Raw genomic sequence first — 23,329 nt, forward strand, 5'->3', positions numbered from 1 at the left:
GTGTTTCAGAGCGATTTTAGTGCAACGTGCCTATTTACTGAACTGTAACGCAGAGTGAACCGGTTAATACATCTGCTTAAGGGGATTCGGAATTCGGAATTCATCAGTTGGCGTCTCATTAGTCGGTTTTATTCCGAAACCTCAAATTACAGATCTGAAGAAGACCGCTGGATTATTAACGGCGACCAAAATTAAGTTGACTTGGATAAACATAGACGGACCATGACAATACAATTGAACTTCATTTATCTCACGAACTTTGACCTTGACTTTGACTTCGACGAACATCTGACTCTAAATTAACGTGTTATAAACCTGACCTATACAAATGACTTGGACTTAATTGACTACAAAATGTGATTTTTCTTTTATTATTTACAAGAGTGCGTAGATAAGTGATCAAATTTATTCCGGAACTCCCGGTTTGAGATCTGAAGCTGACTCAAAACCGTTATATAGCAAATTTGTGAAAGCATTAGTCTGATTAGGGGATTTTAAAGGATGAATATCAGCTTCCCCCCCTACGCTGAGTTCTTCTCGTTTATTGAACAATTGGGACAAGTTTTTGTGAGTACCCCCGGGAACCCACAAATTCGACAGAATATGCTATTTGGCTGTGAGCATTCTTTATAATGATGACCATTTTCTCTATAATTATAACAGGTTCCTATAGGAGGACGCTTGTACTGGCTAAGCAGCTGTTGTAATGTACCTCTGCTGGACCCTTCCATGGCTTCCTCATTAGTTGTCTGCGCAACTTTATTTTTAACGCAAATTTCTTGAGGCTTCTGATTGCCTTTCGACTCATTTTTGTTTGGCTTAGATTTGCTTAGCGAGCTGTTAGAAGTTTTATCGAAATTATTATGAAAACTTGTGGTAATCTCATCTATCTGGCTGGTACGAGACCTATAATTATTTTCGTAGGACCGTTGGAACCTATTCCAATAGTTTTCGTCAATTAGCCTGCCATATTTCTTCAAGTGCGCGAGGGATTTAATTCGCTTACCTACCATAGCATTCTTATAGTCGAAGCGCATATTTCGCCAGATAGTTTTAAACTTTCTTCGGTCCGAAATTGGCCGAGTCATAGATTGAAACAGTTTGTTCATATCACTAAAATAGTCTGCAAACTTTTCATTGCGTGTTTGTAAGCGATTTGTAGTTTGTATTTCTTTAAGAAACTCGATTAGCCTTCGACCATTATCCTTGCCATCGTATCGTAATTTCCATTCTGAAATGGGCACTCGCTTTAAAGATTCTCGATTTTTCTTATATTTCCTGTGCTTTTTAATTATTCCTTGTCGCGCTCCTGACGAATCAGAAGTTGTTATTTCTGACGAGTAATCCTGTTCTGAGCTTTCAAAAGACGACATTTCATCGGATGTATCCGAGGAGCTTTTGTGTTTCTCTCTAAATTTCTTAAATTTGGCGCATTCTTTTTTTCCAATTTTCTTGGCTATTCGTTTGGGTTCATATTCGTTTCGTAAACTTGTATCAGACTTTTCCGAATTATCGCCTGGTAGGTCGATAATCTCTTCTGGCTTAACATTATTCAGTTGAACTACTTTCTCCTTTCTATTATTTTTCTCGGTATCATCTTCTAATTTCAGCGGCAGGGGAAATTCTAGCTTTGGTTCTGGGGCACTGTTTTTCATTCGTTCGTTGAGATTCTGTAATAATTTTTCCAAACGTATTTTCCGTTCCCTACTTTTCTTAGCTTCCTTTAACATTCTTTCCTCCCTCTGAATTTCTTTTTCTCGGTACTGCCGTTCTTTTTCAGTGGTTTGTGCCACAAAAGTTTTCAAATGCTTTATTAAATCTGTGGGTATTTCTTTGTTTCCTTGCTCGTACTGCGATAATTCTTCTAATATTTCCTTTGATCTAGCGACAGATGATTCTATTTCCTGCTTTTTAGATTCTATTGATTTTTCTTTTACCCCTCCGCAAGCTCCCTCTGAAAAATCGTCAGTCTCCACTATTCTGTCATTCCCGCTAGCAGTATCGTTCAAAATTTCAATTTCATTTCTAACACCTTCGATGGCTTTACTAATATCGGTTGCTATCTGATCGGGTTCATTCAAACTTTCATCTCCCGAAGCTGTGCTACTTGGGAAATGCTTCGCAAACGTCTGAGCAATCTGCTTGCTAATGGATTGAATTTCACGTTCATGTCTCAGGGCTTCTGGTGCACGAGAGAGCAAAAATGTTCTGACTCTGTAATGTACTAAACGTGTTTTTAATTTATCTCTTTTGTGGACATCGGTTTTGGGATTATCTAACCGGTTTTTGATATCTGACGATTTTGAATAAATGACTGAAATTTCATTCGCGACTTCTCTCCAAGTGGGAGAATATGTAAATGCAACGGTGGACAATTCTCTTTCTTGCTTCATTTGATCCTTTAATCTTCTTCTCTTGACGCTCTCATGTTCATTTACATCAAAAACTATTCCGCGAACTGATAGTTCGTGTTCTACTTCATCTGCCCACAAATGAGCAACGTTTAAATTTTTATACAACGCCTGCAGATTCATTGTATCGACAATTGAATCCTATTCGTAATGAATTAGAAACTGTGTACGTGAATGGTAAGAGTTATTTATTGAATATTTGAGCAACGCTTCATTTGAATAAATATATTCACTATGTTTCGACTAAACGGTTGAATCAAGACCCATTAAAAAAACTTTCTTTATATAATATCACACGACTTTCCCGTTACCTGGTAAATTCACACACTGAGATGGATTACTTTTGCGGATGTACGCGCACTAGTAAGCGAGATTAGTCTCAATTAAATTCTGTGAACAAAGGTGTTCTCGGATTAGCGGTTGCACACTTTGCCTTTCACCACTTCGAATAGACTGCGATTTCCTACTCACTTTACCCTAGCTGAGGCACTTTTTCTTTGGACTTCTGATTGGTTTTGTCTTTTAGTTGGGCGCCATTTGTTATTTCGCGTGTCGGAAGGACCACGACAATCAACCCCAGTCCCTGGTCGAACCACTGGGGACAATTCGGGGCTGGGCTCCGAAGGCCTCTTTTTATGGCTAGCTCGAGCGTGAGGTCCGGAGGCTCAAGGTCGCCTGTGGGACAATGTGACACCAATCGGAAATCCAAACGCGGTCTTTTTAGCAAACTTTTTATTCTAACTTACTGGATGTGTAGGGTACGTGTACGGTGCTGGGCCGGCCGGCTGATGCTGGATCTGGCGGTGTCGAATCGGGTGGTGATGGTGTCTGGTGGATCTGCAGTACGGTTGACAATGTCCGAGGGCCAATTTACAGGCCTAGTAATTTCAGCTACGCGTTGTTACCGCTGCCGTACGTTCCGCTCGGATGGCATAGACCGCGGCTTACCAGCCACGCGGTTGACTTTGAGCAAATTAGCAATAATGGGTCCTGGAGGTTGGGGAGGGAGGAACAAAACGAATCTTTCTATACCATATCTGCCTACAATTTTCAGTTTTCTTGCCAATCATACCTGATTCTATCAAATCTTTGTCTTTAATTTTCCTCTATCGTTTGTCACTTTAACTTTCTTCACACGTATCTTACTTTTATCTTCGATACGCTATCTTTGCTTTGCTAATCAACTCTCTCTGTAGTCTTTGGTGGTTTAGCGACAAATGGTATTACTTCTCAGGCTTCAATCGTTTCTAACCTAACTGCCCCTTCCTCCCTTTTCCAACCTCCTTTTGCACCTCTGACATCCCTCCCTCCAGTGCTCATTCCATCCAGGTGTTTCCGCTTTCCCAGATCCAGCAATATTTTGTGTTTAGTGTGTTAACAATTTCATTCCTTATTCTAATCCTAGCCTTAGACCGTAGATTATTAATTTTAGTGCCTTATTTAACCCTATCTCCTAATATACAAATAACATTTATTACAAATTATTCAAAAAACTACCAATGACAATTATGACGGGACTTTAGATTAATTATAGCAACATTAAATAGATGCAAATCATGCTGAATAGCAGTATACCCGTTCTCTCGCGTTGCTATTCCTGTGTGGTATATGGGGTAAAATGTGCAAACGGTAACAACAGGCGGCCATAACTTTCAGGCTTCAGAGCCACATACGAAACTTAAATTGACAATATGAAATATGTGTTTATAGCAGATTTTTTGATATTTTGATATTTATACCATGCGTTCAAAAGTTGGTATCTTTGAAAAACAAGAGTTCAGAAAAATTATTATTATATTTCGCTTTTGAAGAAAAAGGATATCTAAAACAAAATGATTAATCTCAAAATTTTACTATTAGTTTGCTTGGTTTCAATTTTGCAATATATCTGCATTAGAAAAAATAATTGAATAAAGCATTAGATATGAGAAAGAGAAACTTTTTCTAAGCTGGCGCTCCTTCAGATAATTATTTTTTCATGAAAATCAAAACTTCTTCTTTTGGGTGTACTGTCATGGAAAGATAGTCATTACCTTGATCGCATCGTTTTTACAATGTATCCCGTTAGAGGGTTAGGAAAACAAGATGAGGTCAAAAAATAGTGCAAAAGCTGCGCCATAAACATGCTTGAGAATGGGAAATATGATCGATATGATTTCCAGTGCTTGTCAATTCGATTTATTTATAAAAATATGATCCTTGACATAAGATTTCTGCCTTTTAAAGTGTCACTAACGAAAACAAATCGTACAAAATTACTACAGTACAATGTTTTCCTCCTATTTTTCGTATAAAATTTCTAAGCTCTAGTATTTTTTGATTGGAAAGAGCATCTATTGATGCGCAAAATTTTTTGAAATTTACATAAATTTACTTGGAAAAATCAACTCACTAGTAGTTTTAATCCTATACACCACTATACCTACATGCTTAAAATAAACTGCTTTTCTTCACTGTTTGCTTTTCTTGTACAATTGTGAGTTACAGCAAGCGAAGAAAATGACAATTGAAATCTGAAATCAAAGAAAAGAAAAAACTTTCCAATTAGCATTATTTGCTAAAATGCCAACTTTCCAAAATCTAACGCGCAGTTGAAGCGCACAACTATAGGCGCTCATCTATAGTTTTGCTACGATGTTTTTTCACTTAGCAACCTAGCAATGCATATGGAATACCACAATTAAAGGAACATCAAACTTAATTAAGGAAACATTAGCGCAACTGTTGGTACAATATAATTGAATCGGAAAATTCATTTTTTCTTTATAAATCTTCTCGTACAACGAAAGCTATTGTCTTGCCTTGTGACAAATACCTTGTATTTAATAAATTTAAATCCCACAAGCATTAATTGAAGCGTATACCTCAATAAACAAGCAAAATGAAGTTATATTGTGCTTAGTGGCGCAACTAATGGATCATCTACCCTATCTAATATTTATATGCGACAGATAGGTACGTAGTTCGCCTACGACATGCAGGCTTCATCAGTGTCTTATTTCGAAGTGTATACGTTACTGTCGCCAATAAATATAAAATAGTGGAATTTAGTCGGTAAAAGTTTTTATTTTCTCTAATTTCAGAGTTCGTATTCCACCAAGAGGCTTCAAAAACCTCAGACAATTGACATGTTTCTCCCTTTTTTTGAATTTATTTTAATTTTAAATAACTCGGTTTTGTTTGATAGATCTAAACAGTAATTTTCAAATAATAATAAATTGTGTGATGTTTTCCATTGAATTAATGCTTATATGTTACAAAAATATGTTTTAAATACTATTTTTTCACATTTCTTTATGTAACTTTCAAACTACAAGCCCAATCGTCTTGAAATTTGGAATTTAAGGGTTTGCAAGGCTTCTCTTTCATATGCAATTAATTTTGTCGGTTAAGGGACCTATGGATTAAGAAGTCCCATATTTTTCGTATTTTTATACATAACTGTTGAACTAAAAGTCCGATCAGTATGAAATTCAATAGCAACCTACAGGACACCTGGGCCTTCCATTTGACACTAAGAACATTAAAATCGGTTCAGCAATCTCCGAGAAAAGTGAGTGAGATTGAAAGGCGTGATATACGCACACACACACACACACACACACACACACACACACACACACACACACACACACACACACACACACACACACACACACACACACACACACACACACACACACACACACACACACACACACACACACACACACACACACACACACACACACACACACACACACACACACACACACACACACACACACACACACACACACACACACACACGCACAAACACACACGCACAAACACACACGCACAAACACACACGCACAAACACACACGCACAAACACACACGCACAAACACACACGCACAAACACACACGCACAAACACACACGCACAAACACACACGCACAAACACACACGCACAAACACACACACACACACACACACACACACACACACACAAACACGCACACACAAACACGCACACACAAACACACACACATACATACACACACAGAAAATGCTCAGTTTTCGAAACTGAGTCGAATGGTATATGACATTCAGCCCGCAGGACCTTCTTTCCATTCCCGGTTTCCGAGTGATTTCTATACATTTATACTATATATTTATATAGTAGATAGGCAAAACAAAGAAAATAACAATTAATAACAAATAATAACTGCGTACAAGGGCTCTAACAACATTCAATTGCAAACTGTTGCAAATCAATGAAGAAATGAAGCTTTGGTTTCAACTGAAGTAGCACGGCTCCGCTTCAAAACAAGCTTCAATCTGCGTCAGCGAAGCAGGTTTCACTACATCGCACAATAGTCGGAAAATTGCAATTTTTGGCCAAAATTATTTTTTAATTTCAAATTTATTCTAGGTTATATTTGTTACAAAAGAAATGATTTAAACTTATAAGAACTCATATTTAGGGTGATTTGGGAAAAAATTATCAAATGTGTCCGATATAAATATTTGCTTGACAAAAAAATTTTTTTTCTCGCAGGGACTCTGTTTTCTCATTGAAACTCTCTTCAGGTACTAAATAAATTTAGTAACAATGATAATCAAATTTGTTGAAAGAGTACTTAAAATTTTAAAGATTTGCTAAAAATATGACAATTTTAAAATTATTTTTTTTCGGAAAACGCAAATTATAGCAAACTTTCAATTCATGTTTTGATACAACATACTTCGAGCTTTCAGACGCACTGTTAGAAACTGCAGCGACAAGAGGCGACAAGAGCTGTTTTTTTGATTAAAGTTTATGAGAATTTCATTTTTATTATAAGTAGCCTATCGCGCACCTCATTGAGTTTAAATTTGTTTTCATTTAATTTTTTGATAGGCTAAGGTATCAGTTTTAAAATGATATATAACAATAATATTTACACCCGCGATAAGTATTTAATTTTTTGACTTTTTTAAAATGACCTATTTTTCAAACTTTTGAAATGGGCAACTTTGACAGCTTATTTCTACATGATATTTTTTTTTCTATCAAAATTTTATTCGCGAATCATAAAAATATAGACAATTTACTACAAAACCGCGTTTAAGCATGTGCTAAAATGTGAAATTTTACATTCGGCAATTTTGGCCGCTACTTTATATGGAGTCCTTCTTATGTGCATCGTGACGATAGCTTTTAGAGTGCACTGTACTTTTCTATCCAATATTTAGTAAAAAGCTAGAAACTTTGATTGCAAATGAACTGAAATCAATTTACCGTGACCGCTCCTTATATAGCTCTTTACATAAGTATTTTTTAACATTGTGCATAACTATGATCATTGCGTTAATTTTTTAATAAATGTCTGCTGAATATTACGTCATTATTCACAAACGGGCCATAATATTTGAGAGCGAAATAATGTAACGTGAAACTGATAGTATTTTATATGGCAGAAAACATCGTCGTTAGCACCAAAGCTAAGATTGTCCTTCTAGGAAATTAACAAATTTATGATCGAAATTCTTTGCAATCATCAAATCACCCAGCATAATTAGAAAGAATTATTAATTTTAGTCATGTTTTAGACAAAAAGAGTGATTGCATGCATTGCTTTCCTCAGAAAAATGCGATGCAATAATGCGCAGATTTAGACACAGATTTTTTATTCATGTTCCAAATTCTGCGCAGTAATGTATCCTACGAAGAAATTGCGAAATTGCTGAGGTATAGAGGCATAAATATTCAAGTAGAATCTTTAACTAGCATTGATTGGAATCCTGTGCTGTGTCTCGGGGTTCGAACCTACGAGCGCCAATTCATGAAACCATGTCTTCTATTTTTTTAATGTCCAGGCCTCATGGGGCTGTCAGAGAGTGGGAAAGTGGTTTCTATATGAAAACACAATTTTTAATATTAGTCTAAAGTGTAATATTCAGTATGCAGAAAAACCAAATCAATTCGCCCTTCACGTTATCGAGAATAAAATATTTAAAATGAGGCAATCAAGATGATAACAATATTCCTTTGCACAAGAAGGCCGGATCATGGATTTAATTATGGTAATGGCTAACGCCGAAGTTTTTGGTGTTCTTTCAGCGTATAAAGACATAAACAGCATGGCAGGAGTATTTATTTTCACTTTTTGGGTGCGCAGAATTAGGAGCAAACATGCGCAGAATTAGGAACATGGACAAGAGAGTGCGTAGAAATAGGCACCGTGGATACGTTTACAAAACAAAAAATATACTCAATTGTTGGTCGACTTATAATTCCCATATTTTTTTACTAGATATTATAGACCGTAGCACTACACGTTGCTGCTATCCACGTTGTTAATTTAAATCTAGAATACTTAGAATAGCGGAAGAATCATAAAAATAACTGCGCAGAATATGGTACGTTCACGGTAAATCGTTTAAAAAACCAGATAAATGAAAAGCATGCAATGAAACTTTTACTTATCTGTCGATGTCACTAAATATGCCGTCGGATCACTAGCAATAGATCACCAATAGCACTTGATTTCACACAAAAAATATACTTTCAAACTAGACACAAATAATACGCCCCATATCATCAAAAATCTGGGTTTTGAAAGTAGATAGTATTTTGAGTACAAATTAGCTCAAATCGAAAGCTGTCCTCTATGCTCGGACACGATAAACGGATCTATTAAAACCAGGATCAATAGAAGAAAAAGTTCCTAGAACAATTTAAAACTCCAGCACAGACCTTGTGACTCCAGTCCTGACAGGTTTGCTGTTGAACTGTTGAATAAAGTTCTATTCACATAAATTTTTTGTTGAGACTGCTGGTAATGTGGAATGCATGCAAAAATGTACGCAGCAACTCCATTTACAAGGCATATCGATAGGTTGACATTTTTGCTGATATTTTAATGCAATTTTTTCTGATTTTTTCTACGTTTTGCATTGCTTAACTAGTTTTATTTTACATAGGAATCAAAGATATAGCAATTCTAGATGAAATAAGTATATTTTGCTGATTACTTTACTGTCCGGTTATAGAGGACAGGTTGGTGTCCGGCCATAGAGAATACGACACAGTTTCAAAAAATTAAGTTTTTTCTTCAAAATCTCACATTTTCATATCAAATTTAAACTGTTTCGAACAAATAACTTTATCAAGCCAACGTTCAGAAATATCGCATCATCGCATCACTTTTATGAAATTTACTTGATTCTACCTGTTTTAATGGTTGAACCGTTGGACAGTTCTCATTTGTTTACTTTTTGAAACAATGACATCATAATTCAGATACCATAAAATTTTGCAATTTACTATTGTTCCATGCTTTCCGAATATTTTTTTAAATCTTTGTTTTTGAGAAATCTTAGTGTCCGGCCATAGATGACTTCCCCCTGCATTGTGTAGTAAAGGTCTAGTTTATATGTTTATGAACTCTGCATAAATTTCTGTAACGCCATTCTTTTTTATTCACATCAATAAAGTTTTCTTGAATAAATTTCATGCTGTTGCATTTTGTACAACACGTGTAGATTTTCGAATGCCGTATTGTTATAAAGTTACAAATCGCTGTTTAACTAACATATATTCTTTAATTAACTTGTAATGAGCAAAATGTTATAATTATTCAATGCATTAATACTTTAAATTGTTGGGAAAATAGATCAGCATAAACTGACATCACAGAAACGAAGCAATCAGCATGTGAGGTATACCGCAAATGGCCCCAACTGGAATTTTCTCTCAGTTCTTCATATGGAAAAATGGTGTCTATTTGCAGCACACTATCAGCAAATGTTAAATGTTTAAAATGCGTCCGTCTATTGGTAGTCGAGTAATTCGGGTTCAAAATTAAAGTATTTTTTATAATCAAAGTTTACAGTTCCTAAACAAACAAACATAGATGTATACTGAGAGGAGATGATCAATTCTCATTATATATAAGAATAATGGTATTATACTTTGTTTAGTACATTCTGACCTCTAAAGCTTAACAGTCGTGTCTTCTTTATCAGCGTGGTATCCGAACTCCTTTAGCTTACAATTTCGGTCGTAACAGTACTGGCGACGAGAATAAAACGCGGTTTAGAAAAAAAGTACTCGAGAAGTGAATAATTCGCGGATTACAAGTGTTAATATCGACACCAGATTTGTGATAACGTGACCGCATGTCGATTTCGGACAAAGCAACCGAAACAAAGGTCGCAGTAATGGACAAAAGAGTGAAAGGGAAATTCCCTGTGTATATGCCCGGGCTAAATGTAAGCTCATATTTGCAGACCGTGGATATTTTTTTTTTGCATTAAACAAAACTCCGGATGATGAAAAGGCATTGGAGTTTATTACAAGCGTAGGCCAAGAAACCGCAAATCGATTAATTGGCAGTTTTAAACCAGATAAAATAGTTAACAAAACATTTGAACAAATAGTGAACAAATTCAAACTATTGCATGAAGAAAATAAAAATGTGTTTGCTGAACGTCACCGCTTAATAGAACGGAAACAAAATGAAGGCGAATCTTTAGATGATTTTGCAATAGATTTGCAAAATATCGTTGAGCACTGTAGTGTTAGTCTCGAAACCGAAGCTACCATGGTGCAATCGATATTCGTGGCCGGAATACTGGACGGTAAAACGAGAGAAGCAATGTTACGAGAGGCTAATCATAACATGAATTTGGCACAACTCTTGGAAAAGGCTAAAACTGTAGAAACAGCTTCTACAGAATCACGAAAAATGGCAAAACCAGATGAAAGGGCGTTAAACTATGTGGGACCGAGTAGTGAAATATACCGTAAAACAGTCATTAAACCGGGAAAATTTTCCGAACGTGTAGGAAATAGAAACATTTCTTTTCACCGTGAAAATCCTAAAGTTAGCAATGATACGGTTTGCTATAACTGTTACAATAGAGGACACTTGTCATACCAATGTACCTTACCAAAAGCCAAAAAGCCACGGTTTGAGCCGCAACGGTCTAAGAAGGTGTGGAGCAGAAAGAGAGCTTTCGATGAACGAATTAACCAGCTAGCAGCTGCTGTGGAGGATCTCAAGATGAATTTGGGGGATGACGCTGACGCTGACGATAACGAACAACTCGATGAGCTTGCAGGCAATTATTACAACCAACCTAATGGGATAAACAACGTTTTGCTTGGTAAGTCAAACAATTTGCAACCAGCTTTTGTGGAGTTAAATGTAAATGGGCAAAATCTGTTGATGGAGTGTGATACGGGGGCTTGCGCGACAATTTGAATCGTTTGTTTGAGAAACCCCACAAGTCCACTCGACACTATTGTTGGAAAACAACAAAAAACTGATTTTCTCAAAATTTTGAACCAACCCCTATATTTTTTGGTATGAGGTTCTATGCTAATATCTAAAATACATTATGTAGACTTATCTTTTGATCGAAACAATGATTCTAACGGAAATTAGAAGGCTTTACATTTAATGGATATTTGGGGTTTCTCAAACAAACGAGAAATTGATGGTGCACTTACATAGTTTTAGGCCGTTTCTAGTCAGACTTATGATCTTTTCATGATCATAGTATGTAATTTGTTACCATATATCACTGTGGCTGTTAAAAAAGTACGTACCGCTAAGAAGAAGAAGAGGGGAGGGGCGCTAAATATTATTTATAAAAAAAATTGAAGTAGAATAATACAAGTTTTAGAAAAAGTTTTATATTTTTTTAATAGAAATTTTTATCATGGTTTTCATTTACCTATTAAAAAATAAAAGGTAAATGGAATAACAGCGGTTTTTGAATTGCATAAATGGACCAGAGTAACACGAATTCACATCGAATAGAATACCTAGATACTTTGCTAGTAGTAATTAAAGATATAACCAGAAAATAAAATAATCTTGGAGAACAACCGTACTATGATTATGGAACAAAATCTGAGAACAAGGGTCTGTTCTCAAATTACGTTATACCAAAAGGAAATGGAGATACGTGAACAGCACCTTAAATACTTCGAACGGATAAACTATTGATTTTACAGTTACTCGGGAGTGCTCGACGGTTTACTCACATTAGGAAAAGCAACGAGTTAACAAAAAAGATTAACTATTATTAACATTGTATAGTAAATGGAGGGTTACTGCTTTTGTGAGAAACGCATGGATAGTTTAGTCTGTCGATTTCTGGAACGCGATTGCAACAGTTTTTACTGTATCTAGATTACAAGAACGGTTTATTTACGTTTATCTTGTCGACCAACTAATCCAAGATTATCTGCATTTGCAATCAGCTCTAACTTTTACAGTTAAAACATCCTTTTCTTTTCGATTTTATACGCCGTTCTTATACGAAAGGCGAAAGTTATCGCCTTGTATTCTGTAGTCCGCCGAACACTATCTTTCTTCTTTTTGACTATCTCCAACTCGTAATTTGTCGATTCCGAAGACATTTTTATACTATTAAATTGTGTTGCGAATACTACTTACAACATTGCACGTAGATATTGAATGATAATTTTATACCTATCGCAGCGCCGCTCTAGGTGATTATCGGAAACATGGTGTAGGCGACGCCTGGACGATGCGGATGACGATACGGCGAATAAACGGGAACAGAGCAGATATGGCACAAGTGGCCAACTATGGAACAATCTCCTTGCTTTCAGCACACACAATACTTGCCCAAAACGTGGCAATGAATGACGATTCGGTTTAAGAGCGATAAAACACTGTGTGTTGCGTGTTCGATAATCGATTTAATACTGTCTACTGACTGATCAATTTGGTTAATACGTATTTACACGATCGAGAAGCGATCGGACCAGGCGAAAAGATCGATAACAAGATTCGATTAGATATGATCCGATAGGCTAATTATTTATCGTTTTAGATTAATTTTAATAGGGTTGTACAATATAAATTTTGATTTCAACTGAATTAATTATTTTGCAATAGCGTAGTTTAAGCTCTCCAACATGCCGGGCCCCGTTGAAAGGACACTTTCAACCAATCCCCAAGCGACTCCCTGCTCAGTGGGTGGTAGATCGAACGGGTGAAGCTGGTGGATCAGCGTGGTCGTCTTGTTCGGTGTGATGATCAATGGGTAGTGGGCAAATCTCGGTGATTGCCCGTCGATATGTCCCGTGCGCAGTTTGGACCTGAACCACACGGACACGCCCGTCCTTGCCTGGAAACGTCTGCTCGATCCGGCCAAGATTCCAGCGCATAGGCGGCATGTTGTCCTGTTTGAGAAGCACCAGGGTTCCAACGTCAATGTTCGGTTGAACGACTGGCCATTTCTTTCGATCCTGTAGTTGGGCTACATAATCACGCGACCAAGCTCTCCAAAAATGCTGAAGACGTTGTTGCATCTTCTGGAAAGAATCAAGTCGATTAATGGGGATGTCACAAAGATTCGGCTCGGGGAGAGACTGAAGAGGTTCTCCCACGAGAAAGTGTCCAGGGGTTAGCGCAACGACGTCCGCTGGGTCCGATGACAGCGGAGTGAGTGGACGCGAGTTCATTATGCCTTCCACTTGGACGAGTAGCGTGTTGAAGTCATCTATGTTGAGCTGAGTATCTTTGATGACCCGATAGAGATGATATTTAAACGTCTTCACGGAGGCCTCCCAAAGGCCCCCGAAATGCGGCGAACGCGCAGGATTAAAATGGAAGGTTATCCCATTGTCTGCGCAATACGTTAGCAGCTTGCTGGACTGGTGGATGGCGTTGAAATTCAAACGATTTTCTTCGAGTAGACGATTGGCACCAACGAACGTCCGGGCATTATCGCAGTAGATATCGGTTACACGTCCGCGACGCCCGACGAGGCGTTTTAGCATGTTCACGAATGCATCAGACGTCAGACTATACACCATGTCGATGTGTACAGCTTTCGATGCCATGCAGACGAAGATGGCGACGAATACCTTCACCGGCGGACCGCGACGGTTCGGAGTTTTTACGAAAAACGGACCGCAATAATCAACACCGCAGTTGATGAACGCGCGCGACGCCGTTACACGGGATGCTGGTAGTGGTCCCATGACCTGGCAGATACTTCGTGGGTTGCAACGAAAGCAGGTAATGCATTGTCTAACTATTTTCTTTGCTAGATCTCCTCCCCGAATAGGCCAAAAACGCTGCCGCAGAGTCGCAAGGAGTAGTTGTGGTCCTGCATGCAGCATTCGAACATGAGTTTGTTTGAAAATAAGAACGGTCAAATGAGCTTTCTGAGGCAACACTATAGGGTGCTTAGTGTCGTATGGGACATCGAGATTGTGTAAGCGACCAGCGATTCGAAGCAAGCCTTCAGCATCAACAAATGGATTGAGACCTTTTAGCTGTGATTTGAATTTGAATTCCTTTCGGGTCGGTCGATTGTCTTGCACGAGGAACTCAATTTCTGACGAAAAATATGTTAGTTGAGTTTGCTTAATCAAACATTTTAATGCTCTTTCCATCTCAGCATATACCAACGGCCCAAATTGACGATTTTGGGGTTCTTTTGTGCGACAATTTTGAGCAAATCTCAGCATCCAAGCAACTTTGCGTTGCAAACGAAAGAGAGTAGAATGCTGTTCTATGAATTCGATTACCCTAGATGTGGTGGAAACGACAAGAGAAACAACTGTTCGGCCTTCCTCGGTGCGAGCTTGTTTGTGAAGTGGCGACAGTTCGATAAAATTTTCCGGCCAAGCACTCGTATCTTGTTGAAGATAGGGTGGCCCATGCCACCAAAGATCGTCGGTTTTCAACTGCGAAGGCATTATACCCCGTGAGATTTTGTCAGCTGGGTTTAATTCGGAGGGAACGTGACGCCACATGCTGCCTCCGGTTAGTCGATGAATTTCGGCAATTCTATTGGACACGAACACTTTCCAAGATGATGACGACGATGCGATCCAATGTAGAACAATCGATGAATCGGTCCAGTATGTAATGGGACAGGTCCACTTGGTTGACTCGAGCACAAAATCTGCCAATTGCGCTCCGAGAACCGCTGCGCATAGTTCGAGGCGAGGAGTTGACAATTTACGAAGTGGACTCACCCTCGATTTTGACATCACTAAATTGCACGATTGCTCACCAGTAGCAGAAATAGACCTCACGTAAATGCAACACCCATAGACACTGTCAGATGCGTCTGTGAAGACATGTAATTCGAGGGTGCGATAATTGTCCACTAAAAGCCGTCTTGAGATTCGAAGCATCGAAAGGGTTTCGATTTCAGCACGATACATAATCCACCATTTTTGATATTCCACCGATAGCACGTCGTTCCAGTTGAGCTTGTTCGACCACAAAGCTTGCAAGAATATTTTGGCACTCACGATTGTTGCTCCGACTAGTCCCATCGGATCGAAAAGACGCGACATCTCTGAGAGCACCAGACGTTTCGTAATCGGCTCTGACGATGAAAACTCGGGGACATTGAAACTAAATTCATCCGATAAGGGATGCCAAAGAAGACCGAGAGCTTTTACCGAACCCGATTGGCTGATTTCAAGTTCAGTTCGAGAGTCCCGAAGTGGTTCAGGAATGTTGGATAAAACAGTCGCACTGTTGCTGCACCATTTTCGCATATTGAAACCGCCTGAACGTAGAAGGTCAATTAACTGGCGGTTCGTTTCCACCAACCGATGCTCGTCGTCGTCCCCAGATAGATAGTCATCAACGTAAAAGCACCTTTTAACCATTGGAGCTGCTAGCGGGAAATTAGCTGCTTCGTCCTCAGCGAGTTGATTTACGACGCGTGTGGCAAGGTATGGAGCAGGTGCAGTTCCATACGTCACCGTTTTCAAACGATAAGTCTTCAGTTCCTCGTCGGGCGATTTGCGAAACAGGATGAGTTGCAACAAGCAATCCGACGAATCTACCCATACTTGCCGGTACATTTTCTCGGCATCCGCAGTCACTGCGTACCGAGGCAAGCGAAAATTGACGAGTGTGCTCACGAGTGGTGGCTGCACCGTAGGCCCGATGTAGCAAAGGTCATTTAACGAAATGTTGTTGCTGCCCCTACACGAGGCATCGAAAACCACGCGTGTCTTGGTGGTAGTACTGTCGGGTCGCTGGATCGCATGATGAGGAAGGTAGAAGTGAAGTTTCAATAGATCAGGATCGAATTCATCCATATGCCCCAACGACAGATACTCATCCATAAACTTTGAGTACTCAGCATGCAACGACGGATCGGATGACAGCTTCTTCTCAATAGCGCGAAATCTGAGTTCGGCTATGTTGACCGATTCTCCCAAAGATTCAAGCATTTCCTCCCGAACCGGTAAACGCACGACGTACCGACCGTCAGAGGCTCGACGATGTGTCTCTCTAAAATGATTCTCGCAGTATAATTCCTCTAATGAGAGCGCCTTACCTCTCTCGAAGCTTTCCACTTCCCAGAACTTGCGCACGATCGACTCCAGGTTGTCGATCGACGAAACGTTGCAGACAACGGTTGACGTCGGTTGATTGATGGCTTCACCGGCGACAACGTATCCAAAGACGGTTTTGCGTAGCACAGGCAAACCACTGCCGAGGGTAAATTGTTCATTTTGCAAAATCGAAAAGAAATTTTTGATCCCGATAATCAGTTCAACGTCATGAGCTATATTGAACTTGGGATCCGCAAGGGGGAGGTGGCGAGGTATGACCCATCTCGATAGGTCCACGTTAGCACTGGGTAGGATTCTTGTGAGCGAGGGCAGAATCAAGAAATCCATGCTGGTGGTGTACGATCCAAATCGTGAAGACACTGTAATTGTTGTTTGGTGGTTCACTTTTTTGACTGATTGGCTTATACCGTACACTTCAATATTAGTTGATATGCGTTTTGAACACAACCGTTGCGCGAGAGATTCGGTTACAAAATTGGCTTCGGAAGCGCAGTCTAATAGAGCGCGGGCGAGAATGTAACTGCCATCAGCGTGCATAACTTTTACATAGGCAGTAAGCATGAATACAGACGACATGCATGCTTTCGAAACGAGAGACTGGCTGGCTTGGCAGTTTGTAACTTGTGATGAGCTTGACGGTTTTGCAGACGAAACCGACGGCGGACGATACGAATTCGAACGATTTTCAGGCCCATCCGACGACGACGGGGCCAGTCCCGTAACCCGAGGACCACGTGACATTGATCGGCAATGCACGCTACCGACGACGGCGACTCGATAATAGTAGCCGGTTGTACGGCATGCTGACATTGTCCAACCTGAGCTGCAACAGTTTTGTGGCTATTCGAAGCAGTTTGCGAATTTAAATGCAACAAAGTATGGTGGCGTCTGTTGCATGTACGACACGGACCAGCAAAGCAATTTTTCATCAAATGTGACGATTTTAAACAATTCAGGCAAAGCCCTTGCCTTTTAGCCACTTCAAAACGTTTTTGTGGTGTAAGCTTCTTAAATTCATCGCACTGCGACAGTGTGTGCGATTGCTTACAGAGACAGCAATTTGGTAAATTATCACTAGCGGTAGCAGAGTGATACGAAAATGTTTTCGACCGGGCAAGCTTGGACTCGTGCTTCGATTCTGGTTTAGCAACAGATGGTGAATTTTGGGAGAGCGAGATGGATTGGAGAATACGAGAACGTTTCTGGATGTAAGCCACAAGATTTTCATACGTGGGTCGCCTATCATCCTCAAGCTGGTTTTCCCATTCCTTCTGCGTGACTGGATCTAGCTTGCTGCTTAGCAGCTCAACAAGAAAGGAATTCCAATGGTCTTGGGACTCCTCCAATTTATTCAGCACACAAATGTGCTTGTCGAATTCGTCGGCCAGACTGAATAGAGCCGATGAAGATTCCTTATGCACCGAAGGAGTGGTCAATAATGCCGAGAAGTGTTGCTTTATTAACAGATTCCTATTGTCAAATCGCTTCTTGAGCAAGTCCCAGGCAATGACGTAGTTGGCTGCTGAGACTGCTAAAGATTGCACAAGTCGCAATGCATCTCCCTTCAGTACAGTTTTCAGATACTGGAACTTTTGCACTGCCGAAAGTTGAGAATTGATGTGGATGGTGGTGGAGAAAAGATCGTGAAAGTTCATCCACTCATCAAAGTTTCCACTGAAGTCCGGTATTTTTAGTTCAGGGAGACGAACAGAGGGAACATGGGCAGGTGGAGAGCCAGGAATATTGGCTGGTGTCTCAATTTGTTCTTTCGCGATCGCTAGTTTACCCGCAAGAGAGCCCTTTAATTCGAAATATTGATTTTCGAAATCCGCTCGCTCGTCCGCGAGATCACTGGATAATTCGGTTTCACATTCGATTTCTGACTGGACGTCGTTAAATTGCTCCCACAGGCTATCTAATTTTTCAATGCGAAATTTAAGTTGCGGAAAATCGCGATCGTAAATGTAATTGGCATCAAATTCCTTTATGAGTTTCGCGGATCCAATTATGCTGTTCCGTCGCACCAAAAGCCTTTTGGTTTTCTTTGTGTGTTTCATTGTTTGCACAAAATGGACGAGATTTCAATAGCACACACAAAAGCCGATTTATTTGTATAGAAACAATAGCTTGTTGGACTCACCTGATGGTTTGTGAGCGTTACCTGGCCTCCTTTGGCTATACCTGCGTTCCTTGTTCGAAAGCGACTTCCCTAAATCCGTGTAGATGTCCAGGTCGAAAGAATATTCCGAGCGATGGCTTATCCGGCTGACGAGATCCGGGCGACGAAAATCCACGCTAACCTCACCGGTCGGTCGATACGATGAATGGGACCTGGCAGTCCCGGGTTTCGGCACCAAAAAATGTAGGCGACGCCTGGACGATGCGGATGACGATACGGCGAATAAACGGGAACAGAGCAGATATGGCACAAGTGGCCAACTATGGAACAATCTCCTTGCTTTCAGCACACACAATACTTGCCCAAAACGTGGCAATGAATGACGATTCGGTTTAAGAGCGATAAAACACTGTGTGTTGCGTGTTCGATAATCGATTTAATACTGTCTACTGACTGATCAATTTGGTTAATACGTATTTACACGATCGAGAAGCGATCGGACCAGGCGAAAAGATCGATAACAAGATTCGATTAGATATGATCCGATAGGCTAATTATTTATCGTTTTAGATTAATTTTAATAGGGTTGTACAATATAAATTTTGATTTCAACTGAATTAATTATTTTGCAATAGCGTAGTTTAAGCTCTCCAACACATGGATATTTGGGGTTTCTCAAACAAACGGATATTCGCAACCCCAATTTATTTATTTATTTATTTATTTATTTATTTATTCGCTTAAGATTCATCTGACGTTGTTGTCTACATGAATAAAAAACACTTACTTTATAACTTATCTAAAAGCACTAGAGAGCAGTAGTTGTTGCTTAAAATTACTACACGAAACAGAGAAATCGAAGAAATTGTATACGCTATTAAACAAACAACACATAACACGAATGGGCTCATTCTGGCTATACTCGGTGCGTCTGAAGTCCGGTCGAAGAAACTCTCTAATCCGAAGAGGGCGTGGGATGGCACTGACGTTGATTTTAGCCAAAATTGCGGGACAATCCAATTCGCCGACTAATACCTTCCCAATGAATACGACCCTTTCAATTTTTCGTCTTCTCTCCAATGTGTCCATATTCAACAAACGACAGCGGTCTTGGTACGGAGGCAGATTAAATGTGTTTCTCCATGGGAGATATTTAAGCGCGTGTCGAATAAATTTGTGCTGAACGGCTTCCAATCTTGACGACCAGATACCTGTGTAAGGGCTCCAAACCACAGCTGCATATTCAATTACGGAGCGCACGAGAGAGTAGTAAAGAGCGCGCAGGCAATATGGATCCCGAAATTCGTTGGTGACTCGAAATATAAATCCCAAATTTCTGTTGGATTTTGCAATTATGTAAGAGTAGTGCTCACGGAACGAGAGCTTTTCATCAAGGTATACACCGAGGTCTTTTATAACGGGGACTCTATCCAATGACTCGCCATCGATGTTGTAGTTCCATATAATCGGACTCTTTTTGCGGCTGAAAGAGATGACCGAGCATTTACGCACACTGATGATGACCTCGTTTGTTTTGCACCAGTCGACGAAGATATTGACAACCCGCTGGAGCTCGCGACAATCTTCAATGGACTTAACACTGAGGAAGAGTTTCAAATCGTCTGCATACAAAAGTCTGCATCCTCTAGGTAACACTGCGCATACATCATTGAAGAATAGTGAAAAGAGCAAAGGTCCCAGATTGCTCCCTTGTGGGACACCAGATCGATTACAAAATGAACTTGACTGTGCGTTTCCTAGCCTCACAGAAAGACGCCGGTTAACTAGATATGATCTTAGCCAGTCTACAAAGTTAGACACCGCACCCATGTGCTTTACTTTGGCCAACAGCAAATCATGGTCCACTCGGTCAAAGGCCGCCTTCAGGTCTGTGTAAACAGTATCTATTTGAGTACCGTTTTCCATATTTTGAATGCAGTGTGATGTAAACTCAGTGAGATTTGTAGTAGTCGATCGTCCTGGAAAAAATCCGTGCTGGTCACAGGAAATGTGACGCTTAGCTTCATGAAATAAAAGCTTATTTACAAGAGTCTCCAGTAGCTTAGATCCTGCGCATAAAGAAGTAATTCCGCGATAGTTTTCTACAGCCGTGCGATCACCTTTTTTGAAAACAGGAAATAGAAACGATTCCTTCCAGGCATCTGGAAATGTTGACTGACTCAACGACAGGTTGCATATTACGGTTAAGGGTGTACATAGAGATTCTGCACAGTTCTTGAAGATGATTGGAGGTATACCATCCGGTCCCGGTTGCAATGACGGTTTAAGCTTCTTGATTGCTGCTGCAATATCTGTTTCGGAGAAGCGAATATCCCGCATCTCAAGTATTTCCTCTGGAACATTTTGAAGAGCTTTGTCGATTATTCGTGTAGCAACTTTTTTAGGTCTTAAAGACACTAGAGAAATGATTTGCAAATAAACAACAGATTTCATTGACAGAGCTCGCAGTGTCTGCCCCATGTGACATTACCGATGGGAGGCCTCGCTCTTTCCGTTTTCCATTCATAAACGACCAGAACCGTTTGGGATTCCGCTTCAGGCTTCGTTGAGTACGCTGCACATGTAAAGTGTAAAGCAATTGATTGTAGGTTCTGTAGCAGTTACTGGCTAACACGAATTCTCGTCTCGTATACGGGTTGCGATGGTTAGAGTAGTGCCGAAGCGCTTTAGCACGTCCTCTTTTTAATTCTCGTAATCTCCGATTAGCCCATGGAGGTTTCTGTTGTGGACGAGCGACTGGCACGTGAAAACTGAACATTTCATTTAACGTGTGTAACAGATAGTCAACCGCTTCATTGACATTGTTGGCATTGTACAATGGGGCCCAATCAACCATCATTAAGGAACGGTTCAACGCAACAAAATTAGATCTTCGGAAGTCGAACTGAAATTCCTCCTCAGGTTCGGAAAATGAGGCAGGCATGGAACAATTCACGGTGGTTGTTATAGCTGGGTGGTAGGAATCAAGGTCTACAAGCGGTTCAACAGCCTGGAGTACAGCGCATTCACGGACGACATACTCATTTACAAAAACTAAATCGAGTATACGATTTCGGATGTTCAAGACCGAATTCATCTGCTTCATGTCTAATAATGACATACCGTCGATAAGAACTGAGCTGGGACCGCTAAATAGAGATGTCGATGGATCTGGGAATAACCAATTTTCAGTGCCTTTTTTCCAGACGAGACCTGGCTGGTTATAATCACCATACAGAAGATGGGCGTCATGAGTGTCCAGTGAATTGACAACAGCATCAACACATTCAATGTGCCGTGCAAGGTAACTAGAGTCTACTGCACAATCAGGGGAAACATATGCTGCACCAATGAATACATTCCTATCGGTAGTGAAAATGCGAACCCATAGCTGTTCAATGTCGTCATTGCCAGGTAAAGTTGGAATTTTTTTCGAACCCAGACGATTCGACACTGCAATAAGGACGCCTCCGCCTCTCTTTTTCCCGGTACTATCTACATCACGATCCCTACGGTGTACAGTATAACAATGGCCAAACAGTTGCGGTGAAAGAAATTCCTCATTTAGCCAAGTCTCAGTAAGAACGATTACATCGTAGTCCGCATCCAATACAGCCAGATAAAATTTGTCGACTTTCGTACGGAGCCCTCTTGTGTTTTGGTAGTAGATGCTGAGAGTACTCACCGGAACTGGCATAGAGTCTTTGGTGTGTGTAGCAAAATCCGAAATTGTACTCGTGTCACGTGGAGATCCCGAGCTGGAAGCGGGAAAAGGAACACGACTATCAGCTACTGGCAGGAACTCGGGGGATCTTATGATGCCAACATCAATGCCACTCATATGATATTGAGGTGATGACTGTCCAGAAGTTGGTAGAGGTTGAGATTGGCTGGAAGCGATCAATAGATCAGGCGAGGCAACGTTCACAACGGCACTGTATTTGCCTGAGAGTGGCTGTCGGGAGATCCCGTCACCAACCACGACCGAAGGACCAGGACGACTCTGTTGGCTGGAACTGAATAGAGCTCGACAAATACGAAGGCAGCAACTATCAGGATACTCGACTTGGTCGGGTGGCTCAGGGACTCCCTTAGTATCGTGAGCAGTGCGTCCTGGTTGTCCATGAAAGCAGCAATCAGAAAGGGAGTCGTAAGCAATGGGAACTTTACTGATAACAGGTTCACTGCAGCTGTAACGTAAGAAGGAATCAGGCAGATGGACGATGCTGGAACTCGCATACTTGCCTGAGAAAGGTTTACGGAAGTACCCGTCACCAGCCACGACCAAAGAGCCAGGACGACTTTGTTGGCAGGAACAATTACGAGGATCCGGGCGATTATGTTGACAGGAACTACCAGGATGCGCGGCTAGGTCGGGTGGCTCAGGGACTTCCTTGCAGCTGTAGGCAATGCGTCCTGGTTGCGGTGTCAGCTGGGTATGCACTAGTTGCTAGCAGGAATAGTCGATGC

General features: G+C 40.4%; 1 protein-coding gene across 1 annotated transcript in view; it reads right to left on the bottom strand.

Annotated features, from left to right (window-relative positions):
* The window catches only part of LOC128735921 (meiosis-specific nuclear structural protein 1-like), a 31,068-nt gene extending 18,276 nt beyond the window's left edge, over positions 1-12,792 (bottom strand). The window contains exons 1-4 of the mRNA XM_053830402.1: positions 12,736-12,792; positions 3,158-3,248; positions 2,888-3,086; positions 1,011-2,214 (exon numbers count right to left, since the gene is read on the bottom strand). Of these exons, the coding sequence (XP_053686377.1) occupies positions 1,011-2,214; positions 2,888-3,086; positions 3,158-3,248; positions 12,736-12,792 (1,551 nt within the window). The remainder of the gene's footprint in view (positions 1-1,010; positions 2,215-2,887; positions 3,087-3,157; positions 3,249-12,735) is intronic.
* Positions 12,793-23,329: the final 10,537 nt, after the last annotated feature.

The sequence above is a fragment of the Sabethes cyaneus genome, chromosome 2 (assembly GCF_943734655.1).
Source record: "Sabethes cyaneus chromosome 2, idSabCyanKW18_F2, whole genome shotgun sequence".
Taxonomy (NCBI): Eukaryota; Metazoa; Arthropoda; class Insecta; order Diptera; family Culicidae; genus Sabethes; species Sabethes cyaneus.